This window comes from Ornithodoros turicata, unplaced genomic scaffold (genome assembly GCF_037126465.1).
Source record: "Ornithodoros turicata isolate Travis unplaced genomic scaffold, ASM3712646v1 Chromosome65, whole genome shotgun sequence".
Lineage (NCBI taxonomy): Eukaryota > Metazoa > Arthropoda > Arachnida > Ixodida > Argasidae > Ornithodoros > Ornithodoros turicata.
Window position 1 is genome coordinate 528,828 of NW_026999387.1, and position 26,135 is coordinate 554,962.

General features: G+C 44.4%; 1 protein-coding gene across 9 annotated transcripts in view; it reads left to right on the forward strand.

Annotated features, from left to right (window-relative positions):
• The window catches only part of LOC135374478 (caspase-7-like), a 319,855-nt gene that overhangs the window by 222,099 nt on the left and 71,621 nt on the right, over positions 1–26,135 (forward strand). For all 9 annotated transcript variants that reach the window (XM_064607434.1, XM_064607433.1, XM_064607432.1 and 6 more), the window contains 2 exons: positions 771–848; positions 12,246–12,326. In XM_064607434.1, the coding sequence (XP_064463504.1) occupies positions 771–848; positions 12,246–12,326 (159 nt within the window). The remainder of the gene's footprint in view (positions 1–770; positions 849–12,245; positions 12,327–26,135) is intronic.

A 26,135-nucleotide genomic window follows, 5' to 3' on the forward strand; every position in this document is an offset into this window, starting at 1 on the left:
TGCGCAAGCCGTTGCGGTTTGTAAAAGAACGTGCAAATTACATGCAGCGGTTATAAGGTTGACCGTTGAGCACGCGTCATTTGTTCCGCACGGTTGTCGTGGTGTGTAGTCCGAACCACACATGGTTGGCGCGTGATGTCCTTCGCAGCTTTCTGCACAGGACGTCAATGGGACGTTTTCTGCGTAGAAACGAAGGGAATGAACTGAGAATATGGGATCGCGTGAGAGGCACCCGAACATCGTCGTTTTCGCTTACGCAGGGCGAGGAAATATTCAAAACAGTTGGACTGCCGTGTGGACGGATGATTAGAAGTTGCAGAGACGTGGACATGTGGGCGTTATAAACGATCTCTTCAACAATCGTCCTCCGTCGCCTTTTAGCACAACAAGCCTAATGCAGTTGCAGTCTAGCACTCATGGACATTTATCATAATCTTTTTCACGACTATTATTTGTATACTTATTCAAACAATGTAACACTTCTCTCCTGTCACAATCCCTACTCAGTGCTGTTATGATCTCCTCCTACCTGGGCCTCAGTAGGGACGTGTAGTATGTTCGAATTAATAAAAAGATAATGAATAAGTTGGAGGAAGCACTACCATCCGAAAAAAAAAACATCATCAATCTAATATACGTACATGTATGACCAGTGCTTTCCATTTCATTGGCTTACCTACTACTATGTTGAATATAGACATTTATCATGGAATAACCCTCATTAATGTCGTGGTATAACAGCCATAGAGTAAAAATCTCATTGATTTCAGGAGGACAAGGTGACAATGACACAGCCAAGCAGTGCTGCTGAGGAGAGTGAACACGCCTTTGCGTGCAAAAGCACCCAGGTAAACATTATTCATTTTACGCAGATGAATAGTTTGATCCTGACACTAAAGATGACGCAATCATCTTCGTGTTCTGGCATGAAGAGCTGGCATTCATTATATTGTAATTTATCTATTACCCGTTGTTGTTGCATCTGATGTTTATGAAGCCGTACTGGTAGTGTCTGAAGAAGTACATTGGTCATTCGCCTGCAGTGTAGGTTCTGCACTTGAAAATGAGTCCTTTAGTACAGGTTTTCTCACTTTCTGTGTTAGAATGTGTCCAGTCCATATTGAATGAAAAAAAAAACGCGAAATGGACATGGAGAAGAACTGAGGAAGTCTACACGAGGCAGACCTGCCAGCAACTCAATGTTTTGCCAAGAATACCTTACCGCTCACGCCATGTCAGTGTGCAAGGCGAAGCAGATTACTCAGGCACACCTCCGCCAATATGCAAAAATACTGGTTCGCAAAGCCACTTGCAGCTTTATCAAGAAACGCAATGTTCCGCGCGATTAATGTTCCGCCATCATTCGAATAGACGGAGGTTTTGGCTACGAAACAGAAAGTGCATTTACCTAAGTATACAAGATTTCTCTTTTTGGCGGGTCACAGCGTTCGCTTAAAGGCACTATGAAATGCCTTTCTTCTCGCTTTCACCAGAAAGAAAACCTTTTCCCGAGTCTAGAACCAAAATTGTACCTTCGTCATGCGAGGAGTATTCTCGGTAGGGAATTTATACGGAGCGGCGAAGGGAGGACAGCTGGCGCCGCGCCGTGGAGAGCTGCCGAGCGGAGACACAGCGAGCAACTTGACGGGACCACGGCCGTGTCCGCTACACATCATCGTGATGTGTCGTGGTCCCGCCAAGAGCACGCGCTCTAGTATCCCGCGTATGCGTTCATCGGGAGTGGGAATCTCCATGACGGCAGCGCGATGTTCGTAATCTATCGCAGTCGCATAGTCGCATCCTGTGGTTTTCGTCAACATGCCGAGACGATGTTGGAAAGTTGGTTGTTCAAATTTATGTCAATACACGCCTGGCATCCAATGTCATATGCTTCTCTGTGGCGAGACGGACAGCATTTGATGCCACGAAGCAATCGAACCCCCGGCATGGAGGGACGATGCGGTGCCCTCGACTGCTCGTGTTTGTAGCGGACATTTGCATGACTGAATTTACGAAGGGTACGCTGATACACTTCAGCGTACTGGACAACGAGCTCAGTGTCGTCTCAATCAAGGTGTAGGACCATCACAATACCTGTCCACACCGGGGAAAAATGATCCACCTACACGGCGCAAAAGTGTGAGTATTTTTCATTGTTGGGGCTAACAAAGGTCTCTTAGTCCGTGTGGTTCAAATGCTATCACAGATTTCAGGATTGCCTAAATGGGTTAATTCTCATCTGCGTGACTCTGATCCTTCCGGCCGCTTACGGCGCACGAGAGAGTAAAAAAAGAAGACAAACTAGAAATTACCGAATCGATTCCATAAACTCAGGTGGTGCACTGTTGATAAAAGTACACTTCGTTTAGCATGATCTTAGAAACCATACTTCAACAGAATATTTATGTAATATGTTGAACATACGTATCCGTTCTTTTCTCTTCACTAAGCTGCTTTCATGTTTACAGGTGGCTTCCTCAGCGGAGCCTGAAACCGCTTAGGTGAGACAGCACGGTCATTGCATCCCACTATTCAGAGCAGATAAATGCTGTGCACCCTCTTTCCAGATTCCTCTTTGATGGAGTCTCTTGCGTACCATTCGCGCTCTCTATATTGTTCACAAGTTTTTTTTTACCTTTTTTTTATTTACAGCTTGGTTTATCATGTGCACAAATATGATATTGAGGGGGACATTTTCCTGTTTACACTTCTTATCTTACAATCAGTGCTCAGTTGGATTACATCACTTGCATTCACCGGAACTGGAGTTTTATACTGTGTTATTTTCTTCTTTCAAACCAGGGCAGCCCAGGTGTATGGCAGCTGAAGTCGTTCACCAGGGTAATATGCCAGAAACCTCTCCAGCGAGTGCTCTGCGGGTCACCTCTAAATTAAAGAAACCCTCTTTGGTGCACTATGAGTCCTCGTGAGATTTTGTTCCTGCTACAACTCTGCGCTTTGTTTCACATTACCAAAAAATAACCCTACCAACCATTATCATACCAGTGGAGTACTGCTGTGTTTAACCAGCTCAACTTGCTCTGGGCATCCTGCAAGGCTGTGCAGCTACTCCAGCACTTATTTGCTGGTAACACTGGTGCCAATACTGTTGTTAGATGACCTGTGTGACAGTGTAAAATAGAATATATCCTGTGCTCTATTAAAAATAAAAATTATGCATGTGTAGCATATCATGTGTATATGTAGATGTGAGGTCTTAGTTATTGTACTATTTGAACTAAATGTCGACATTTCAGCTGTTTGACCCTGATGCCCTCGTCCTTGACGATCATGTAAGTGTGCCCACACCCTCGGAGGAGCCTGCATAGCGAGGACTCTGTCCCGGTGGCAAATGGAACAGTTATTTCACAAAGAAAGCAGATATCAGCCAGAAGCCCGACAAGCAGTTTACTTGAAATAGTACGAATTACTTGTCGTTTTTTTTAATATCAAAATATAGGGCATGCTACGTGACACTGTTTTTTTTTTTTTGCTTTTTTCCAGTTACCTCAACTGGTGAATTCAAGCTTATGTAACACAATAACATAAAATGGCAATGAAACAAGCAAACTGGTGTCGTTAGATTGCGTCCCTCAGTCTTAGGGTTATGGATGTATTACATAGTGTTGGAAACCTGGTTGAACAATAAATTTGTTAAAGAAAAAACAGTTATCAGAAATAAATACGATGTGCAGAATACTCTTACACAATACACTGCAGTTGAGTTTCTGTAGGCATAGCGGTGGGCAATGCTAAATGTTCAGATTTACGACGTGCTCAACATTGAATACAGAATATGTGGCGTGCTCATAGATAAATTCTTGAAAACAGACGTGAAAGGGCAAACAACAAGAAATACAGCAATCCCGTCCTGTCTGCAGAACAATAAATCAGAGAGTAAATCAGAATCGCCTTAAGGCGCGAAGCTGCTTTGAATAATAACAGTAATGATGACGAAGAACACGAGCTGGAACAAAGTAAAACAAAACATTAGACCACCCAGTCTTTTACGATAATTCGTGCAAATAAATCGAACATCTTCCGGGCATCTTTCAAACATCACAGTCGCAACAACGCAATTGCTTTGTTGTCAGATTGCCAACACGTAAACATAACTGCAACTCACGTAACTATAACACCAACCAACCACCAGACACTTTCCATTGGTGACGGCGATACAACCTATACGGTACCTATTGCGGTAGATCGCTAGAGACCCAAGTAAATCGTCAGGAAAACGATGTGCTTGAGTTCCTTGTTGTGAACGGCCGGTGAGCAGAGGACGAATACATTCGATGAAAAGCTTGTCATACTTGCCAGCTCAAGTGTAGCAAACGATTCACACACAAAAAGCTGTTCATTATAGCGTGTTATCCGAACGCCTCCAACAAAGAAAACGTAATGCTTCAACTTCAAACCTCAGACGCGACCATAGACCTTGTTACCTCCTATGTGCGACTGGAGGCGACAGCCACAGCCACATGCCATTGCACAACACCGGTGATGTAAAGGGGCATAGAAGTGCGGTCCATACACTTACACCGTCGACGGGAGAATGTGCGCGAGAGAGGAGGAGCGCGGAAGAGAGACTTCAAGCGTGCGCTTCTCACAGAGTGGAGCGATTTCGTCAGAAAAAAAAAAATTGGCATATTAGTTTCTCGGCGGGATGAACAGTTTCCGGCGATAAAAGTATGGGGGTTCGGGAAATTTCATAGTCCCTTTAAACAGGCGACGTCCCTGATAATCAGGTTGGAGTCGGCATCGGTTCTAGGAACACTGACATCGTTGTCTCCCCTTTATTCACTCATTAAAGGGCTATTGGGATGTGAGGAAAATGACTTCCCGATTTGGGGGTGGGAGGAAGGCGAAAATGGCGAGTCAAAACAGCTTGTTAAAAAACGTCATCGCGTCATAGGCGTATGCGTTTTGTTCACGCAAATGTAACTCAAAAGCACAAAGTTGCACGTGCATGAAGTTTAACAAAACGGCGCAGGGAGCTTGAGCTTTGTGTACATTAGCTAAATGAATTGAAAGCTACTCCTGTTGCATAGAGCTGATGCTCCGTTAGGGTACAGAGATGACACGTGACCATTGCTTACTTTGATCAGTCCTCTCCAGTGGCGAGGGTAAAAATGATGTCGGATGAGGCGGCGCGACGACCATCCTTTGTAGTTCTTTCCTTTTTTTTTTCATTTTGACCTCAGACAGCTGTTTCACGTCACCAATTTCCGAGTCTGTTAGCTTTGCGAATCTCCCCAGGCTCGTACACCCTTACCTCCTTCGCACTGATCAGGATTGTGACGTACACAGCTTATCCGTATCTAGTTTCAACCTTGTTGACGTCTCGAACGGCAAACTTCTGATTCTTGGCGATGGTGCCCATTTGCTGTATCTCCCCATCCCCATACTTCTACAACCTATGACGCCTTTGAAGAAGTGAAGACATGCTTACTTTGGTTTTTATTGATGATGCGACGATTTTTGATGATTTTCATGAAGCAAACTCTACACAAACGGTTCCGGCTGATACTCAGAAGATTAAGAATTCGTTAATTATATTCCATGATTGCTTAGCTGACAGGGAACGACCGTTTATGTAGCGTTTTGCCACAATCTTAACTGTTCCAGCTCTATTTATCACTCAGTACATATTTGCCAGTGACCTACAATACATATGTTATGTGAGTGCCTGAGTTTTATGTGATTAAAGTCGCATTACAGACAACATTCAACTGTATTTGCTCAATCATTCAATACACCATGCCTTATTTTTAAAGTACCAATGAATTGTACTCGTGGTATGTACTGATGAGGAAATTATTGCGACTTTAGATTTAAGGGATAAAGTTGCATGCAAGGTGCACTTGCAGTAGTGCGAAACGTCTGTTTATACGAAATAACACGGAGTTATTGTAGCATACACTGATATCAAAATTACGATAGCCTTAAAATGCTGCGGAGCTGTAAACTATCGCACAAAGCCAGTCTGGCTAAACAGAATGTAGAATTGATCGAGGCTCGAAATTTTACAATCCTGCAATTTGAGAGACAGTAACGTACACAAAATGTAACGGTAACAACATTAACCGTTTTCAAAATAGCCGTTAGCAGTAGTAGGTATTGTAGCACATCCAGCATCTCCCAACATAATACCTGGGCACTGCCCAGGTATTTTCGGGTATTGCCCAGGTTTCGAGTTTGACCCTAATCATGCTGTTCTGAAAAATATGGCTTTCGTTGGTGAATCCGGCCCAGTTTGCGACTATGTCGCAAGCTGGGCCGGATTCACCAACGACAGCCGCTCTATGGGCGGTGGGAGATCAACTCCTGGGTGATGTCAAATCCACGTTGAGCCCAGAAATAACCTGCTAACGTGGATTTTCTTTAGAGTTAAGAATGGTTCAGGAGGCAACGCAGCACACAGTTGGCTCGCCCGTAGTAAATGCAAGAATTGAATAATACAGTTCATAAAACTGTCGCTGCAACTGACTCAGACAGAATAGCAGTACACTCACGTTAACGTTCACCAGAAACACAACCTTCCTTTTCGGAAGAGTTCAGCGTGTTCACCATCGGGGCTGTGTATGTAAATGTGCGTCCCATCAATGCACTGTGCAACACTAGGGAACAAAGCAATGTGATGAAATGTTATCGGCACCTCTTGTATTTCTTCACGCGTGCGCAGCTTGACATAACAGTGGACTCTAAGAGTAACTTGTAGACTTGCCGAAGCTCCCGACACCTCGGCGGCTGCTCTTGATACCATTGGTTGGCTAGCATTGACTATATCACCGTTCACAGTCTGCAACGATCCTTGCGAAAAAAAAAACAAGTGGAAGAAGAACGCGAAACACTGGCGGACACGAACTGCCTCGATCATTCACACTGCGAGAGAGTCCTAGCAGATCAACAAGTTCGTAGACACCCTTCTTCGAGAAGTTATATCTTTTGACGAATTTCGGCCACCCATATATGTCGAAGGGATTTCTTGAGTCTTGCAGTTTATTACGCGCCACAAACAATCCTTCCTCGGACAAATCGGACATGTTGTACAAAATCAATCAAATCGTCCTCAGCAATATACTCCGCCATTATGCTTAAGGGGATGCCGATGGACGTCAGGCCTGCCCTTGAGTGTAGGGAACTGTCGGTTGATGGCGCTGCCTTCGAGAGCGCTTCGAGAACGGAGTAGGGGGCCCTTCGAGGTGCACTCTACCCCAGAGATCCCTTAGGGCTGAGTGGGAATGTAGCGGTAACACAAGGGGACGCATCCCCTCGTAAGCCTGCATTTCTACTCGAGCACATATTTCGGTAATGCTGCAGGCTTTGTGTTGCGTGTTTACCGTCCCCGACTTGTCGTACTTTATGACCCGAAATATTCATTTTCAGGTAACAGGAATTCATAGGAACCGCATTCCGTAGGGAAGGCGATAACCCCGCATACACAAACCAGATTGTCTCCTTTAGACACGAACTTCAAACTGGTCTTTCTTAGATTCAACCACCCAGTGAATTTGCACTTTCAGAGCTAACCGTATCCATTGACTGGGTAGCACGAAGCAACGCGGGAGCCTCGATTTGAAACTGGAATGTTGGTTTTAAGTAGCAACAAGAGGGGGAACGGCAAACGTTGAAATGGCTGCAAAATAAGATCTGTAATGCTACCGCCACTTTATAGGATGCGTTGAATGTTATGTCTCCCGAACATCACTTGGAACATCATCGGTATCACCGTTCGTGAGCGGGTTCGTTCATTGTTAGTTCATTCCATTATCCATCTTCCGTTGTACGGACCCCTTCTTTATACTATTGCACATTTCGTACCGAAACCCGGGAAAAAGGAGCTGCGCAAGAACAGCGGACGAAGATTGTACTGAACTGGACTGGAAGATATCGACTGAACTGGAAGGTATCGACTGAACTGGACGGCATCAGAGTGGACGATTTAGCAGTGGTAGAGGGGGTACGTGTTACTTGTCTTTCGGCGGTAGCAAGCAACGTCAATGATATAACGATAATGACCGCAACCCCAATGGATACTTCCCAACTGATACCGAAACACGCGCTATTTTGGAATTGAAAGTTGCAAGATTAACTGACTTCAATGAAGCTATCCAAGGCTCTTGTGAATCAAGACTTGTTGGAGAGCGAATGTGAGTCTTGCGATCGATATTTTCAATACCACATCGCCATCATGGTACGATCCCGAGCGGCGTTTCTTCTTCAGTGAATCATGAAGACTGGGACATGATGTATCGGCCACGTATATGATGGGGCTTCCTATGTTTGGGTCAAGAACTTCAGGCAGAGGACTCCCCTTCGAAATAGTTCTCGAGTCTACAGCAGGACTGTTCTAAAGACAAGAATACTCCTTCGGTGCCTAACAGCGTTTCTCCAGTGACCACTGTTCCAAATGAACAGCGAGAGATAGAGCCAGAGAATAGAGACCAGTGCACTGCAGAGGGCGTAGGCTCCAACATAGTTGTGACGCGAGCTGACTCGCGAGCTGACAGTGCCACTGTCGAAACATCGACCCCTTTTTTCATTCAACTTTTAATTCCTGCCCATTAAATGAACTAGTGTTTCTAACTTCCCTAAAATCTGTTGTCCGCGTCTGTTTCCTTCCACAACTACATAAGTTTGCCAATTCCGAAAGATGCGCAGTTACCCAGCGCTGACGAGCCGCAAACACGGCGAAACACGTGTCCTCTGTTGCAGTCGCATCGTTCCATGAGTATCTGTTTCTCTAGGTGCAGCCATAGAACCATTCTTAATCTGTAATTTTAAATTTCAAACAAGTCTAGTGTCATTTACTTGTTTCTTTAATGGCTTTTTCCCCTCATTGTATATATAAGCAGGAATTGATTAAAAACTAAGACGGGGTATTCGACGTTTCGACAGCAGCGCTATCTTCAACAGGAATGGGATATTATCGTGACAGAAGACAATTCCAAAAAATGAGAGGGGGATATGTACAAGGGGAGAGGCCAGCACACGTGGTTTGTCAAACAAATGTAAAAGGGTACAATGAATCACAGGTAGTCATGTTCTTCGCCGGAAGGCAATAATTTCCTGGGGTGACCAACCGAGGAGTCTGAAAGAGATACAAAAGAGCGTGTATTCTGAGAGAATTAGGAATTTAGGTTGCAAACAGTTAAGAGGACGCCGGGGTCTTCGTTATTCTGGCTTTTAAATTGTAAATCAGGAACGATTCTCTTTGTTGGGATGGAAAACCCGATTGCAGTACGAAAATGGCTATGTCGTTAATTGAATGGGCGGGTTTACTAAAATGTCGAGACACTGGCAGATTAGGTTTCTTTGATACGTCGGACCTGTGGTTGTTGAATCGGATTCTGAAGGATGTAGCTGTTTGACCGATATATTGGGCCTTGCACTCGTTACATTGAAGGAGATAAAGGACGTTAGAAGGGTTACAGTTACATAGACCACTAATTCTTGCGCGATAGTTCGAATTTGTGCTTTCTACTCTCGTAGCAGTTTGCATTAGTTTACAGCTCTGGCACCAGCGTCCGTTGTATGGTTGACAACCGTTATGTTCCGACGGCTTTAACTTGGTGTTCACAAGTCTGTCTTGGATGTTCCTTGCTCGGCGATAAGTAACGCGGGGTGGCACCGGAAACACCTGACCCATACGATCAGATTGGGTGAGGATTGCATAGTGCCGTTTAAGTATGCGGTTTACGTCCGGGGCATAACCGGTGAAGCTAATAGTGAGGTTTACTGAAGAATTCTTATTGGCTCGTGGCTGTCTTTGGAATAGGTTCTCTCGATCGGTTGATCTAGCTCTGGCTATGGCATCTTATACGACCTGATAAGGATATTTTCTATCTGCGAATGTTTCTTCAAGGCTCTGAAGATGATTGTCTAGTTCATCATCGTTAGAACATATTATTACAGCGCTTGACTATAAGCGGCAGCTAGCTTAGTGTGTCTGGGGTGGCAACCCTAGAACGATAGATACTGTTGGGAGTTGGTAGGCTTTCGATACAGACTGGTGGTTATGATTCCATTATGTAGTTTAACTTCCACATCCAGAAAATTAACAACTGAGGAGGAGTAATTCAATGTAAATTTAATACTGGGGGTCGCCTGAACGACTGAAGGTCGCATTCGCAGTGGGGCCAAATAATGAATATATCATCCAGGAATCGCTTATATAGGAGTTGCTTCAGTGCACAATTTCTGGGGAACGCTGTTCTTCCAAGGATACCATGAAGATATTTGCATAGTCCGGGGCCATTTTGGTTCTTATTACTGTACCATTGACATGTATGTAGTGTTTGTCGTCGAATTCGAAGTTATTGCATGTTAGAATCAGATTCAGGAGTTCCGTGAGGACGGACGTACCATAACCATGATCGGGTTGATTCTTCAATGCACACTCTGCTTCTGCTATTCCATCTGAGTAGGGAATGTTAGTATACAGGGAAGTGACATCTAGGGTTGCTAACAGACAGTTCGGGAGAAAGTTTATTTTACGTATATGTTGAAGGAAAATGTTTACTGTCCTTAATGAGTCTAATTTACACGGGATGAGCTTGAGGAGATGATCCACGAATGATGAAAGATTCTCAGTGGCTGTAGCATTGCAAGACACAATCGGCCTTCCGAGGTTACCCGGCTATGTATCTTGGGGAGCATGTAAAATCTACCAGGCCTAGGGTCCTTTGGGAGTAAATACTGGTACAAGCTCTCGTCAATCTTTTTAGCGTTGTTTTAACCTTATATATATATACTTTTTTTTTCAAGGTGATTTATTTATTTATGTGACAAATTTATGTGACAGCATGTTAATGTATTTACTCCTGTCTTTGACTTTGATTACGCGAAAGGCACGGATGTTCTTGACTTGTCGGCCCGATGAAAAGTTTAATGATGAAAAATATAATGAGATTCACTCCAATTAGCTCTAAACAGTTAAAGCATATGAAAGTTGCAAAGCGCAGGAGGCAGTTGAGGCTTTCATGTCAAATGTGGACACCCTGGTAGCGCTGGTTTTGATGTAATTGCAGGACTAAGACATGCCAATGTATTCTACTATGAAGCCAACATCGAAAATATAAGTCTCTCGTTCAAAATACCGTGGTCTTGAGCTACCAATCAACTTGTGGACACTCAAAGCCCCTTCCACCATCACGCCTGGATGTGGACACCTTTTCCAGACCTTCACTGCTAATTGTTATTCTATGGAAAGTAGACGGAATTCATACCTTCAATGGAGGGCGGTGCGTTCGCAGGTTCGCTGCAGACTTGAGATCTGTTACGCTCTCGATGACAGCGCTCCAGCGAAAAGAAAGCTTAGATAGCGGTAGGGAACGATGTGGATCTGTCAGCTAGTAGAAGAAGAGGAAGGCAGAGACTACAGAAAGGTGTGAAGGAGTGAGGGTGAAGTTCAGCGAGAGTTTCACAGTGCATCTTACCTTAGAAAATCCGTGTTGACGTTACTGTATTTTGCAGCGCATGATTAAGCTTGATGTATTAAAATTTCTATGCAACATTATGAACGGAAAATAAACGATAAACTTTGGACGAGAGGGTGTAGCAAGTGAGTGGGCACATGTGTATATCGATTTTCTACTGCACTGGACATGGTGATATGAGGTCAGAATAGTACAGACGATATAGAGCTCCTACAGGCCAGCTATGGCGTCCCTCTTATTATAACGTTTTGTCTCCGGCGCTGCGAAGATCAAGATAAACTTTAAAACGTTTTCCAATAACCTTCCAGCCCGCTTAGTCAAAAATGCCTACTCACACATCAAGTGTAACATATACTTCCTATTTCATGCACCAAACACAATTGGAGCAATCTTGCACCGTGGACATTCAGCGAAAAAATAATAATATTATGCAGTTCCTTTCCTGGACTGACAGACGGTAACTATGATGTATTCCACGCCCCATATCTGTATACTACAAAAATGTAGCACTTCGCTTTTTCTGACCATTCCTACTCACTGTTATTGCGCCCCCCCCCCCCCCCCCCACCTGGGCCCCGGAAGTTTGTAGTATACTCAAATAAATCAACGTATAATAAATAACTTCAAGAAAGCACAATCATCACAAAACCATTTTCAATCCAACGTACGCACATGTGTGAACGGTGCTTTCCATGTAATTAGATTAACTTACAACTTTGTTTAATGTAAACAATTATCTGGAATACTAACCCTCACAAATATCGCAGTATAACAGCCGCACAGTAAAGATATCATTTATTTCAGGAGGTCAAGATGGGCGACGAACTATCAAGAACACAGCCATGCAGAGCTGTTGCGCCCAGTGAACAGACCACACATAGCCAGGTAAACATTCATGTCATACAGCTCTTAGACGTACATATATTGGTGCTTTTATAGAGGATGGCGTAATTATCTAGGTGTTCTGGCTTGCAGAGCTGGTTCTTCTTTTATATTTATTCCTCCATTTCCTATCCTTGCTGCATCGGATGGCAACTAAACAGTACTCGTGCTGTCCAAAGAAAGACGTTCGTCATGCAGCGTGCACTCTGCAGTTGAAAGGGAGACGTTTGCTGTATGACTTCTCAGTGTCGGTGTTAGTCTGCTCAAGTACTACTGTGTCAAGTGGATAACTAAAGAAAAAAAATACTGCAAAAAAAGTACAATGACTGAGGAAGTCGACAGGAGGCGGCGCTATCAACAACTCAGAGCCCCGGGTCAGATTTTCTCTTCAGATGGTCAGCAAGATTTGACTAGCTCTGAAATGGAATAGGATGACCAGTGACGAAACCAAAATAACAAGAAAATGAGCGCGTTGACTCGGCCTGCTTTTGGTCGCGCGTCCGCGGTTATGTTTACTTATCTATCGCGGAACGATAAAGTAGAGCCGGAGAGTCTTCCTTCCCGCACAGAAAGACAAAAACGTACCAGAGACGTGTTCGAACGACTGGAAGCATTTCAATTCAGGAAGATACCTTCTCCATCCATCATGTGTCCCCTCCGAGATGCCCGCTATGGTCATCTGAGTGACAGGGAATGGAATATGCTTCAGTGGGGAGGGGGCAGTCACACTGGATGATGCACTTGAGCCAGAAAAGAAATCTTTTCATACGGTTAATCCTGGGTTTCTTTACTGCCCTTGAACAGTCCCTCTGAAGGAATAATGAGGCGCCTGATGAAGCTATTCCCAGTAGGTGTGCAAATCCCAATTAATCACTGTTCCCTCAAGGTGACCGTTTCGGATCATAAAGTGTGAAAATTCGGAACCAGTGATTTATCCAGACCTCTTCCGCCCCCTCCAAACCTTTGGCGTCATCGCCTCTAATTTTTTTGATTGTGCACTCCCATGATGGGGACCTTTCTATTTCTACAATTTTTGAAACACCCCAACATGCTTGGAATTCTGGATAAACCACTGTAGGGGACGGTAAGCACAAACAACACAAATAAAATATCTGCTACGCTGAGATGAGTATGGCGCGTCCCCTTGTCTCTGTCCCGGCCACTTTTACTGATTTCCTCAACTTCCCTTTTGCCACTAGCAGTTGGTGTCGCGCGTTGGAAAATACAAACATTCACGTATTTCTACACTCCAGGTCAAATACAACATTCATCAAGAACAACGAAAACGAATTCATTTCACGTGTGCTTGCTTGGAATCATAATAGGCACTGAGACCGCAATCATGCGCTTTGGGTATCAGATCAGGTTCCGACACAGGTTGTACATCCACTTCGTACAACCCACATCGAGATAAGCTTATTTATAATGTCAATTGGGGAGTTTTTCTTTTTGTCCAGAGCCGATACCGTACACCACACACGTAGAATGTTTAGATTGCAGAAGGTAGACACACTATCTGTGCCGACCCAAGATTGTGTCACTTCCCTGTGCCGTCATGATCAGTTCAAAGTAGATCAAACGTCTGTCCCTTGCTCGGACAACACGATGAAGTTGTAAAGATGTTCTCCACATGCAGTCAGAAGGCTTCCGTACCGCGCTTTGTAATGCACTTCTGTGCAAGACTGCCCAGAAGGCGGCATCTGTACATGCAGATATTTGGTGAGATGGCGCCACCACGAACCCCAGTTCTCAGTCCCAAGGTGTTATCCGTACCTCGCTCAGGAGATGAAGGGCGAAGGGTAGGAGCCTTACACAGTGGCGGTCGGGACCTCGGTCCATCCCTTGCCGATGGGTTGCTAAACCTCCGAGCCCTTCCCACATCTATAGGTGTGAAGTGCGGGTGACGGGTAGGAACACGTCTGGACGGATATTTTTTTTTTCTTTCCTCTGATATGGGGGAAAGCGCCCCGACCACAGTTTTACAGACGGTATCGAGAGACTTCACTGTGAAGTACAACGTACTCTCTCGTTCGGACACTCACAAAGACAAAAATGTACTGAGAAAGATGTCACCTTTTTTTCGCGAAACAAGTCGTGGCATCGGTCTAAAAATATCGTTGAAATCCAACGCATAAGATCTGGAGACTTCCTTTTAAAATGAGCAAACAAAAAGTCTGCGGACGTATACTGAACGCGCACGAAATGATGGGAAAGGGGTTTCAGGTTTATTGCACACGGCACTGAACATTTGCAGAGGCGTCATCCCCGTTTCAGAGCTGACTGATGTGCCGGCTCAGGAGGTTTTGGTGGGCCTAAAGGATCAGGAGTTCGTGGACTCACATAAGATTAATATACGTAAAAATGGGGAATAACATTGCTACACGGAATGCAGTACTGACATCTCAGAGGCCCACACTTCCAGGAAAACTCAAAGTAGGCAACTTCTCGGCAGATGTTCGGCTTTATGTACCAAAACCGTTTTGCTGTTTTCGATGCAACAGGTCCGGGCAGCATGATGCGTCTCGTGGCTCCCCAGGCAGCACAGCGCGACGACCCAACGTCGGTGCGCCGGCGGAGGCCGACCCGACCGGGTCGGCTCCCGACCACGGTCCGGCATACGGTTTGCAACACGGGGATGTTAATGGTCCGCTATCGGAAGCCCGTATCGTACCCCAACGATTTCCCGAGGTGCAGCCAATGCACACTTACGGGTACCTCCTACTCCCCAAACAAGAGTCAATTGGCGCGATTTTTAAAAACAAAATCAATGTGTCATTGTAGAAGACCCTTTATTGCATCAAAGTCACAAGATACATGGGTTCTTTAATGCATCACTTCACCAGCAATAAAAACAAAAAGTGTTACTTTGAAAGTATATAACCATCAGTCCCACATATGTACTATTTACTTCACAAATATTCACTTAACACTGGTTATATGGAACAGAGGTAAAAGTTGGAACTCGTTGGCAGTTAATTTAGACTGTTGAAAGATGGAAGCCACTGAAAAGGTTAGCCAGAACATAATTGTAGGCCGGTTCCACGCTAGCTCAGACAGGGACATTTCACATTTCGGACATTTCGTCTGAATTTTCATGATTTTTATATATATTTAGACGCTCATCGCAGATGATGATCAAGATTGGTAAAATTAATCATTCGAATAGTTTCCGTGCAAAAAATCGAGAAGTCCAGCCCTGAATTCGATTGTTGCAATTTTGCCGTGTTTGCACGTGTATACATCCCGAGTTTTAAAAGATATCGTAGTGCAATATTTTTTTTTGTGCTTTAGTGTACCTACCTGCCAGCACTCCGAGCGCAAATTTAGGCGCACAGGTGCAACACTATATCGTATAAAAAGCGACGAATATGCTCTGTCGCACAGTTTTGTTCAAGCTTCGACGCTTCTTGCTCTTGCTGTAGATATCTCCGACACGTTCGTACGCAGTGGGGCCGTGTTTTAACGTGCTAATCAGCAGTATACGCCTTTGGAGAAGAAGTTTTTGCGCTAGATGAAAGGCCTAACATCGGGCCATATCCTGGCAAAATATATACGAAATCAAGTGGGACATTTTTGAGAAATACACGCGCAAAATCCATGTTTATTTCGAAATCTGCCTAAACATTCGCCTATTTCAGCACATGCCGGTAGGAAGTATATGCAGGATAGATATATCAGATGGCAGAACATTAAAAGCTGAGTGAGCTGATACCAAGTATTGCGATCAGGGACATCTATAGCCAGAGATATCAGGCGTCGAAATTAGGACAAAAGTGCGCGAGAGTGCATGATCGCCATTTTTTATAGCACACAGCGTTGCACCTGCGCGCTAAAATTTGCTCTCTGACAGCTGGCCTGTAGGCATAATAAAGCAGCATCAAAACATTTCACAACAATATCTCTTAACACTCGGCGTGTGCAAATACGGCAAAACTGAAACATCCGAATTCAGGGGCGCATTTTCTCGATTTTATTGCACGAAAGCTATTCGGCAAAAATGATTCATTTTACAGCTGTTGATCACAGTATACGATGAGCTTATAAATATAAAAAATACTGAAGACCCAGGAGGTCGATGAGACCTCCCTGCCTGAACTGACGTGAAACCGGCCCGTAACCAAATTTCAAAGGCAGTTACACGAAATAAAACGTAACGAAAATTAACGCGAAGTTCCTAAGCTACTTTAGAAATGCAACAGGTTACCTTCAAGTTATTTTCTACTCAATATATATACCTTTCAGCTCTTGACCTGTCTATATGGTTAATTCAGACCTTGCTGTCACAATGGGCGATTCAAGACGTTTCAAAATAGTCTTGATATACAAAAATGATAAGAGTATCTGCTACGACAAAAAAAGCCTACATTTGTAGGCTGCTTTAGGGAGGGATTTGATGATTTTTATCTCGTAGTAAGGCACATGAAAAAGGAGCACAAAGCAAGTGTATGCTCTACGAGTTGTCCCCTACATACATATCGTAGAACCGTGCCAAGTTTAAATCCTGCTATTCAATGTCCTGTCTCATTATCAATACACTGCTTGTCGTTAAGATGCGCGATACCTGAGCTTCCTAATGCTCGGCTAAAACATATTTTATAACATTCACCGTGTAACAACGGGAGTTAGTCGCGCCGTGCACGTGCCATCTTTCATCTCAAGTCATGGGGGAGGACTCAGCCTGCGCTGTTTGTAGACCAGAATCGAACAAAAGGAACTATGAACTTTCTTCAAGTTACTTTGACAAACCTAACCCCCAAACCCCAAAACACACGAAAAAGGGTAAGGAACGAACTCCTCAAGAAGTTACTGGAGCTCAAAAGCAAAGAGCTATGCAAAAAGTTACTGAAAATAGCTAAGCCGAGTAGCCTTGTTACAGTATCGAGTTACCGGTAACGAGTTACACCCAACAACATGGAATACGTGAACAACTTGAGAATCCGTACTACATGTGTCATGATCGTTCTATACCCTCTTTAAGAAAATAGAAGAAATGTTTGCGCCCCTTTGTTAATACGAGGGCAACATACACACAATTTGGGAACCACAATCTAAAAAAAAAGGTGTGAAAAGGCGGTAACTTCCTTAATTACCTCCTTAGTCAACATAGCGTCTGATAAGGGGTGTAAAAAGGTGGTAAAATAAATTATCATCCATCCAAATTACAACAAAAAGGTGTACGCCCCCTCGCTCACCGAATCAGAAGCGGTAACCCTACTATTAGTGGCAGAGAGTGAGGTAGGGGGTAGAAGCTTGCAACCTTTTAGGCACAACATATGCTACAGCTATTACCTCCTAAAGGGCCTAATTGTTCCACCCTTTTTTCTGAGAGTGCACTATGGCACATGTAGTGTGACTCGCACCCTTGTCTTTAGGATACTGTGAGAAACAATAATGTATCAAGAAGATACCTTTTCTTATACATTGGCTTTCTTGCTACGAATGCCTGTTATTATGGATACCTGAAGTCCTTTTACAAGAAAGACAACACAGCATACCAGATTGTATTCCTTTCAAGCAAGCATCACAGCGCGATAGGTTCATTGTGTTGTAACCGAAGTGCGAGGTGGATTCTGAAAGTGGAAGATAGCTCGAGGTCAGAGTTACACTGAGAAAAGTACACCACACCACAAGATGCACACGTTATTGAATAGAGACCAAATAGCTAAACTTACGCTTTTCAGGATGACATGACAAGATCCGCTAGAAAATCTAGGCCATAATCACTGGCTCTGAGGCAGAGATCTGGTGGTGGGCACTTCGGTGATACCTTCATCAAGGCATTGATTTCTTTTAGCACGCTCTGGTAGTGGTCCAGCATGACATTCGGAATGAAAGATCAGGATAGCCGTCATTCACTCACAGTTTCAAACAAACTGACATATCATGCGTCGATCACACTACGTAAACGGATTAAATCGGAATAATTTATTCACTTCGGAGATTCCTCTTTTTCTTTTCTTTTTATTGAAAATGACTACAAAAACGAACCTTGAGCTGAAGTCCTCCAGCATTCCAGTTTTGTACGTACGCAGGAGATGGAAAGCACAGCTGCAGCACGCTGTCGTCCTGAGAAATGGTTATATTTCGTTTGATGTCAAATACACAATACATACGATTCAACATTTTACTGAACCATACTTTCACCAAAACGGGGTCCATATCCTAAAAGCAACGCATAAACCACAATGGATCACTGAAATCGAAACTATGCGATGCTGCGATGCTAAGTTTCGAGAGAAGCCTTCTAGAACGGTGTCACTCATGTTGAAAAGCATCTATGAGTAACGTTTATCAATGCGAGGAATACCACAAAAAGAAATAGCACTTACCACTCGATGAATCGCATAAAAATGGCGGAATTCCTCGAAAGTTTCGGGAGCACGGCCGGATACATTCGTTTCTCGCAGCGAGAGCGACGGGGACTCCGACCTCCGACAGTGCAAACACGGCTGGATGATCGAGGAACATCATTGGCCAGATTCGAAACTGTCGGTTACCTGATTGCAACACTCAGCGCCTGACAGTCTGGGAAGAGAAATCCGTTGCCGCACCCCGGTCATGTGACTGATTATCGTCAAGTGATCAGATCAGCATCGGGGAGCGCTCTTATATTTTGCTCACATGACCATGATCAGTCTAGAACGGAAAATCATCAGAGCAGCATCGGGGAGCGATCCTATATTATTGTCTACATGACCAAAAGCAGACCAGAGCGGGAAATGATCAGGGCACCGTCGGGGGACTATACCTTATCTTCTCTTATGTTCTACCTCCTCACTTCCTACACCGCTGGGAACCAGAAGGGGCACTATCGCCCGTTCAGGAGCCGAAGCCCCTATTGCGTTCCCATTCTTTTCCCGAGGGTTTGTGCTGCCTGGATCTGCTTGTTGGCACAGTGTGGCGGGCCGAGCCACGAGACTAAAGAGTGCAATGTATCACACCTCTGCATAAATCGCTCATCTGACCACCGATCTTACTCCAGATCCTGTGCCGAGCGAAAATACGAAAATTGCGTCTTGAAAGTCAGACTAATAGACAAAAAAAAATCAGCTATCCAGAAAATCCCGTCTTCTTCCAGAAGCCCTTAGCGACAGCACTAAAACAAAAGTAGAACTTGTCACTTAGTATGCACAGAGAGAGCCACTAATCTACTCCTAGGAGGTAAAGGTCGATCTCGCACACCTCAAACTTCTGTGGCGTTACGTCACGGACACCGCTTCTGTCAGCGTAGTCCGTGGAGACGGCCTCCATGGGGTAAAAGGATTACCAAACGGCCACGAAGTTTTACAGAAATTGTAAAAAAAAAGACGCGGAAACAGATTTTAGGGAAGTTACAAATACTAGTTTATTACGTAGGGAGACGTTAAAAAGTAAAATGGGAAGGGGTCGGCGTTTCGACAGTGGCATTATCTTTGTCAGGAGAAAAGATGGTTAGGTGGTTCCACATTACTTAAATAGGTTTGGAACGTGACGTCATAACCGGTACGGGCAAGCCACAGGCGTTTGTCAGTGAGTGAGATTCGGGAATATTCCAGATGGTCAAGTCCGGGTGGTGATGTCATTTGCCTTTGGTCACTGTCCGCTTTGTCCACTGAAGCTTTGGGGAAAATTCCTGGGCAGGGTGAGCGCTGCTTCGAACTTTGCAGAAAACAAACTAAGAAAAGGAAGCAGAAATGAAACGAAATGGAAGAAAGTGTAGCTCATCTCGGCGGCCAGATTTCTTACCGTTGAAAGTGCTCCGACATCTTCGTTAATGGTTGATTGGAATTTGTAAATGAGATCAGATTCGCGTTGTTCCCTGCACCGATCTGAGCTAAGATATGACTGGAGACTGGAAAGTGAAGCAATATTTAGTGAATGACCTGGTTGTTTGAAATGGCGAGAGACCGTGAGGTTCGGCTTTTTTGAAACGTCAGACCGGTGGTTGTTGAACCTGATCCGAAATGATGTTTTAGTCTGACCTACGTATTGTGCTTGGCACATGTCGCACTGAATGACAAAAATGACGTTAGATGAATTGCAGTCGAAGTCGCCATTAACTTTGACGGAAAAATTGGAATTCCTGCTTTTAAGTTCTTGGGGGCTTTGCATTAATTTGCATATTTGACACCTGCGACCATCGCACGGGTAGCAGGAGTTTCCTGGATGCGCTGCTTGGCTAACTTTAGAGCTAACTATAGATTATCGTGCAGGTTGCACGCGCGCCTGTAGAATACCCGCGGTGTAAGCGTACCCGGTAAGCGTACCCCTTCTCCTTCTGAAAGTGAACCCCCCTCCCCAAAGTACGCATGGTTTCTTTAAACTTCGTACGCTAGCCGATAAATCAGCACCCTATAATTCCCATCGCACCACTTTACAACTCTAGAAAGATCAGGACAAAATTCCCAAGGGTCTCGCCATTAACATTAGACCCACTTTTCCCCTAAAATCTGCACATCAGAATAAATGGAATGAGATCCTCAACAATTATTCTGCCGAGTTCATCGACGTGCTTATATCCCATTGTGAGGACGCCACAGACCAATCACCCCAGCTGGCGAAAACTATCGATTGTAAATCTTTCTTAGCAGACAACCACCAGTTGGAATTTGCTCAATACGCAAAAGAAAGGGAAGGGGCAATTCGCAATGCTTGCAGAGGAAGTTAGTCAGGGACAACGTTAATTCTCCAGCTACGCTTGAACCGAGTGTGTCAGCTCAGGACTGTGATTATACATACAGGGTGTCCCAGAAAACGTGTCATTGAATTATAATAAAGAAACTACGCCACCCAGAGTCATTCGGTCAACGGCATTTGTTCTTATTAGGTTTTTGCCACCTTGTAAAGTTAATGTCATGTACGCCAATTTAATTATGTAAATATTTGCCAACTGAACTCGGAAATTTGCCAAGGGAGGGTCACTTTTTCACCCCACCAATATGAAGAGCGTGCCGAATTCACTCAAATTCATGATAATTGACAGTGATATTCACGAGCTATCCCATCGGAAAAAAATAGCCGAATATCATGCTTTTCAGAGCACCAGACCATAACGCGCGATGTCTTTTTGAGCGCAATCGCTGGCAGTCCGACGAAAGGAGGTTCCGAAGCCAGCCTACAGAGTGATAGTAGAAAAAGTAACAGTTCATAAAATTGGGAGAGGGAAAGTATTATCCCAGCGAAAGTCGGACGTGATAAGCCATGCCTGCGTTATCTCTTTCTGCGATACCGGGGTGGGCTGGGTTTCCAACCTCCTTTCGTCGGACTGACAAAGATTGCGCTGAAAAATTCATTGTGCGCTATTCTGTGCGACCTCCGTGGAGCTAGATGTTTGGCTATTTTTTTCGATGGGATAGCTCCTGAATATCCCTGTCAATTATCATTATTTTGAGTAAATTAGACACGCTCTTCACATTGGTAGGGTAAAAAAGTGACCTTTATTAGGCAAATTTCCGACCTAAGCTCGCAAAAATTTACATAATTAAACTTACGTTACGCGACATCCACATGAGGAGGTGGCAAAAACCCAGTAAGAACAAATGCCATTGACCGCATGACTCTAGGTGGTGTAGTTTTTTTATTATAATTCAATGACACGTTTTCTGGGACACCCTGTATAAGTAATGCACGTGCAACTAATACGCCGTAAACTGCTTGCTAGGAAAACAGATCTCACTCCAGCAGCCTTATCTGCGGAGATGCTACCCCCAAAGGTCCCATAACGTCGTTAATTTATCGTCCCACGAACTTACCGATTCCGAAATCTCACTACTCAGTCGTGGCCTCTCATTCTGCCCCAGTAACAACAAGCTAGATGAGTACCAACTTCATCTGGACTTAGATAATTTCGCACGCCGTCTACGTCTGAAGGAATACTTTCATGACAAACCTAAGTCGGATTCCAACCCGTTCAAACCGCTATCCAACTTTACACCAGAGGCTAACCGTGAAAAGGCGCTGGACATACACATACGTGCACTTCAAAAAGATATCATTAACGCTTACAATAAATCAAACAACAGCAAATCAAAGCCAAATCTGACGTCGGCTGAGCAGCGCAGCCTCTCTGACCTTCGGGACCGCAGTGACATAGTCATTAAAAAAGCTGATAAAGGTGGTGCAATCGTAGTAATGGACAAAGGAAATTACATTAACGAAGGCACCCGCAATTATCTTGCACATCGTTCTACAAACTCCTCGAGGCTGACCCTACAGAGGAAATTACGGCTCATATTATCCGCTGTCTAAAAGATCTAAAAGCAAGTAAAAAGATAGATTGCACCCTGTACGACTATCTACACCCCAAAGACCCCGCAGCGGGCAGGTTTATATGCTCCCTAAAATCCATAAACCTGGAAATCCAGGGCGTCCAATAGTTTCATGCAACGGTACAGCTACCGAGAATATTTCAAGCTTTGTTGACCACCTTTTTAAAGATATACCTCCTAAGCTACCATCCTACATTAAGGATACCAATCACTTTCTTCACGTTTTAAGTGAACGTCAGCCTGCTTCTTCCAGTTTGCTAGTCACGCTAAATGTTTCCTCTCTATATACTAAAATCCCCCACGAAGATGGCATTGCTGCAGCTGAAAGGGCGTTTAAAAAATATTCTGATACCACCTACGATCCGGGTGTCCTATGCACATTTCTCAATCTTATTCTGAAAAATAACAACTTCGAATTTGACGGTAAGCACTACTTGCAAGTTCATGGTACGGCTGTGGGTATAAAAATAACACCTAACTATGCAAATATTTTTATGGGAGCTCTAGAGGAGGAATTTCTGTCTAAGCGCGTAAAGAAGCCCACACTTTACAAGCGGTTCCTCGATGACATCTTCATTGTGTGGCCACACTCAGAAGATGACCTAATCATATTTATCGGCGACTTTAACCAAGCACATCCGACCATCAAGTTCACCCATTCGTATTCCGCTTTCACCGTCAACTTCTTAGATGTCCAGGTAAAGTTAACCAAGGGGGTCTTGTCCACAAACCTGTTCCGTATGCCTACGGACTCTCAACAGTACCTAGCATTTAACAGTTGTCACCCGCGTCATACTAAACTTGCCATCCCTTACAGCCAGGTACTTCGGTAAAGGCGTATCTGCTCCGGTGACGACAACCTAAGCAGCAATCTAGCTGAACTTCATCGATCACCAATTCCCACGTAATTTGGTTGACGACGCACTAAACACAGCCCGCAAAGCAGATCGCAAAGCCCTGTTCCAAAACCACAAACGCATGTTGGATAATAGTTCCGTAAACCTCATTTTAACATTTAGCAGCAATATTCCAAGCGTTAACAGTATACTAAACCGTCACCACAGCGTCCTTCTGCAATCAGAGCGCATGGGACAAATTTTCCCTCAGCCACCGCGGGTAATGTACAGGCGCGCGCGCAACCTGCACGACAATCTAGTTAGCTCTAGGGTTACGCAGCCAGCACATCCAGGAACTGGCTGCCGCCCGTGCGATGGTCGCAGGTGTCAAATATGCAAATTAATGCAAAGCGCCCAAGTACTTAAAATCACTAATTCTAATTTTTCCGTCAAAATTAATGGTGAGTTTGACTGTAATTCATCTAACGTCATTTATGTCATTCAGTGCGACATGTGCCAAGCACAATACGTAGGTCAGACCAAAACATCATTTCGGATCAGGTTCAACCACCACCGGTCTGACGTTACAAAAAAGCCAAACCTCCCGGTCTCTCGACATTTCAAACAACCAGGTCATTCCCTAAATAATGTGTCACTTTTCATTCTCCAGTCAAATTTTAGCTCAGTTCGGTGCAGAGAACAGCGCGAATCTTATCTTATTTACAAATTCCAATCAACCATTAACGAAGATCTCGGAGCACTGTCAACGGTATGAAATCTGGCCGCCTAGTTGAGCTTCTTCTTTTCTGTTGCTTTCTTTTGTTTTTCCGAAGCAGCACTCACCCTGCACAGGAATTTTTCCCCCAAAGCGGAGAGGGACCAAAGGAGAATGACCTCACCACCTGGACTTGAACTTCTGGAATATTCCCTTACCTGACTCACCGACAACAGCCTGTGACGTGCCTTGTACCGATGATGACGTAACATATACCAAACCTGTTTAAGCAGTCTGTAACCCCCAGCGCATCTGTTGTCCTGATGAAGACAGTGCCACTGTCGTTTTTTTTCCCGTTTTTCATTCAACTTTTAATTTCTGCGCATTAAATGAACTAGTGTTTCTAACTTCACTAAAATCTGTTGTCCGCGTCTTTTTCCTTCCACAACTGTAAAACTTCCTGGCCGTTTGATTTTTGTACTTCCCTCGACCTATATATATATATAGAAGAAATAAGTTCGCACAGAGCACCACCAAAGGAATATTTTCAGATGACTTCATTTAATTCATTTTGAAATTACACAGACACGACGTTTCGAACGGTGGACCGTTCTTTTTCAAGTGAAAAGATATAATGAGTTGGTCAAACAGAAAACACTCACTTTCGTGTGCTTCGACAGTGGTGGGGGAAGGGAAATCGCAGTGCGTTGAGGTTGCCGAAGGGAGGTCATAAATTCTGTGTGCGGGGTCCTGTCGAGTGTGTTTCGCACGTGGGTGGGGGTTTTGGGGGGGGGGGGGTCTTTCCCTAAGACGCATTTGTGTGGAAAGGACTCGTTTGCGTCGCGTAAACGGGTGTAGCTTCTTGTTGTGTTGTAGGCGTTATTATTTCTTCATGTTTTCCACAGTGGACAGCGATCCCGGGTGTTCGTTTAGTGCCGGATTGAATTTATGTATTAAAAATGATTCCTTCATTTCACGATCCCTATCGCTCTTGAATCCGGATTGTAATATGGCAATAGAGAGTTTCTCAATCGCATGTTCTGGAAGGGACATATGCCTGGACAGCGGGAGTTCCGGTTTTGTTTTGGTGTGGGACTTGTGGTTGTTGAAGCGAATTCTGAATGATGTGCAGGTTTGTCCAATGTATTGAGCTTGGCATATGGTGCAATGTAGAAGGTATATTACGTTTTGAGTCCCACAGTCAAAAGTGCCATTGATATGGAATTTGAAGTTTCTGGTGGTGCTGGTAACATCCCGTGCTGACAACATGAGGGGACAAATTTTGCAGCGGGGTTTTTTTCAAGGCCTGCAGCCAAGGAATTCTTTTTGTTCCCTCGTGACTTTTGAGTTCACCAGTACGTCCCGTAAGTTTCGCGGTCGTCTATAAACAATCTTGGGAGCCTCTGGGAAGACTTCCCGAAGATGTTCAGATTGGTGCAGAATATTGAGATGGCGTTTCTGAATGGATCCGATGCCAGCTACATTTTGATTGTAGGTTAAAGTTAAGCTCGGCGCGCAGTACTCATCGGTTTTTGAGGAAGCTGAGGGACCGCCATCTCGATGATTACATCCAAGCTGTGCAAAAGGATATCCTCAAAGTAACGTCCAAAAAAGGACCCCCACGACACAATCTGTCAAGTGAAGAACGCAAAGCACTCAGCGATCTTGAGAAGCGAAAGGACATTGTCATCAAACCCGCGGACAAGGGAGGTGCTATTGTGGTCATGGACACTGACGCATATATTCGCGAGGGAGCCCGCCAAATGGAAGACACAACGTTTTATGAGAGGCTTGATCGCGATCCCACACCAGACTATGCGTCAAAGATCGAGAGGACCCTAACCGACCTCCGTGATAACAAAAAAATCACGCCTGATACACATAAGCAACTCCTTCCACAATCTCCGAAACCTGGTCGCTTTTATATGTTACCCAAGATTCACAAGCCGGGCAATCCAGGCAGACCCATCATATCTGGCAACAACACAGTGACAGAGAACTTGTCAACGCTTGT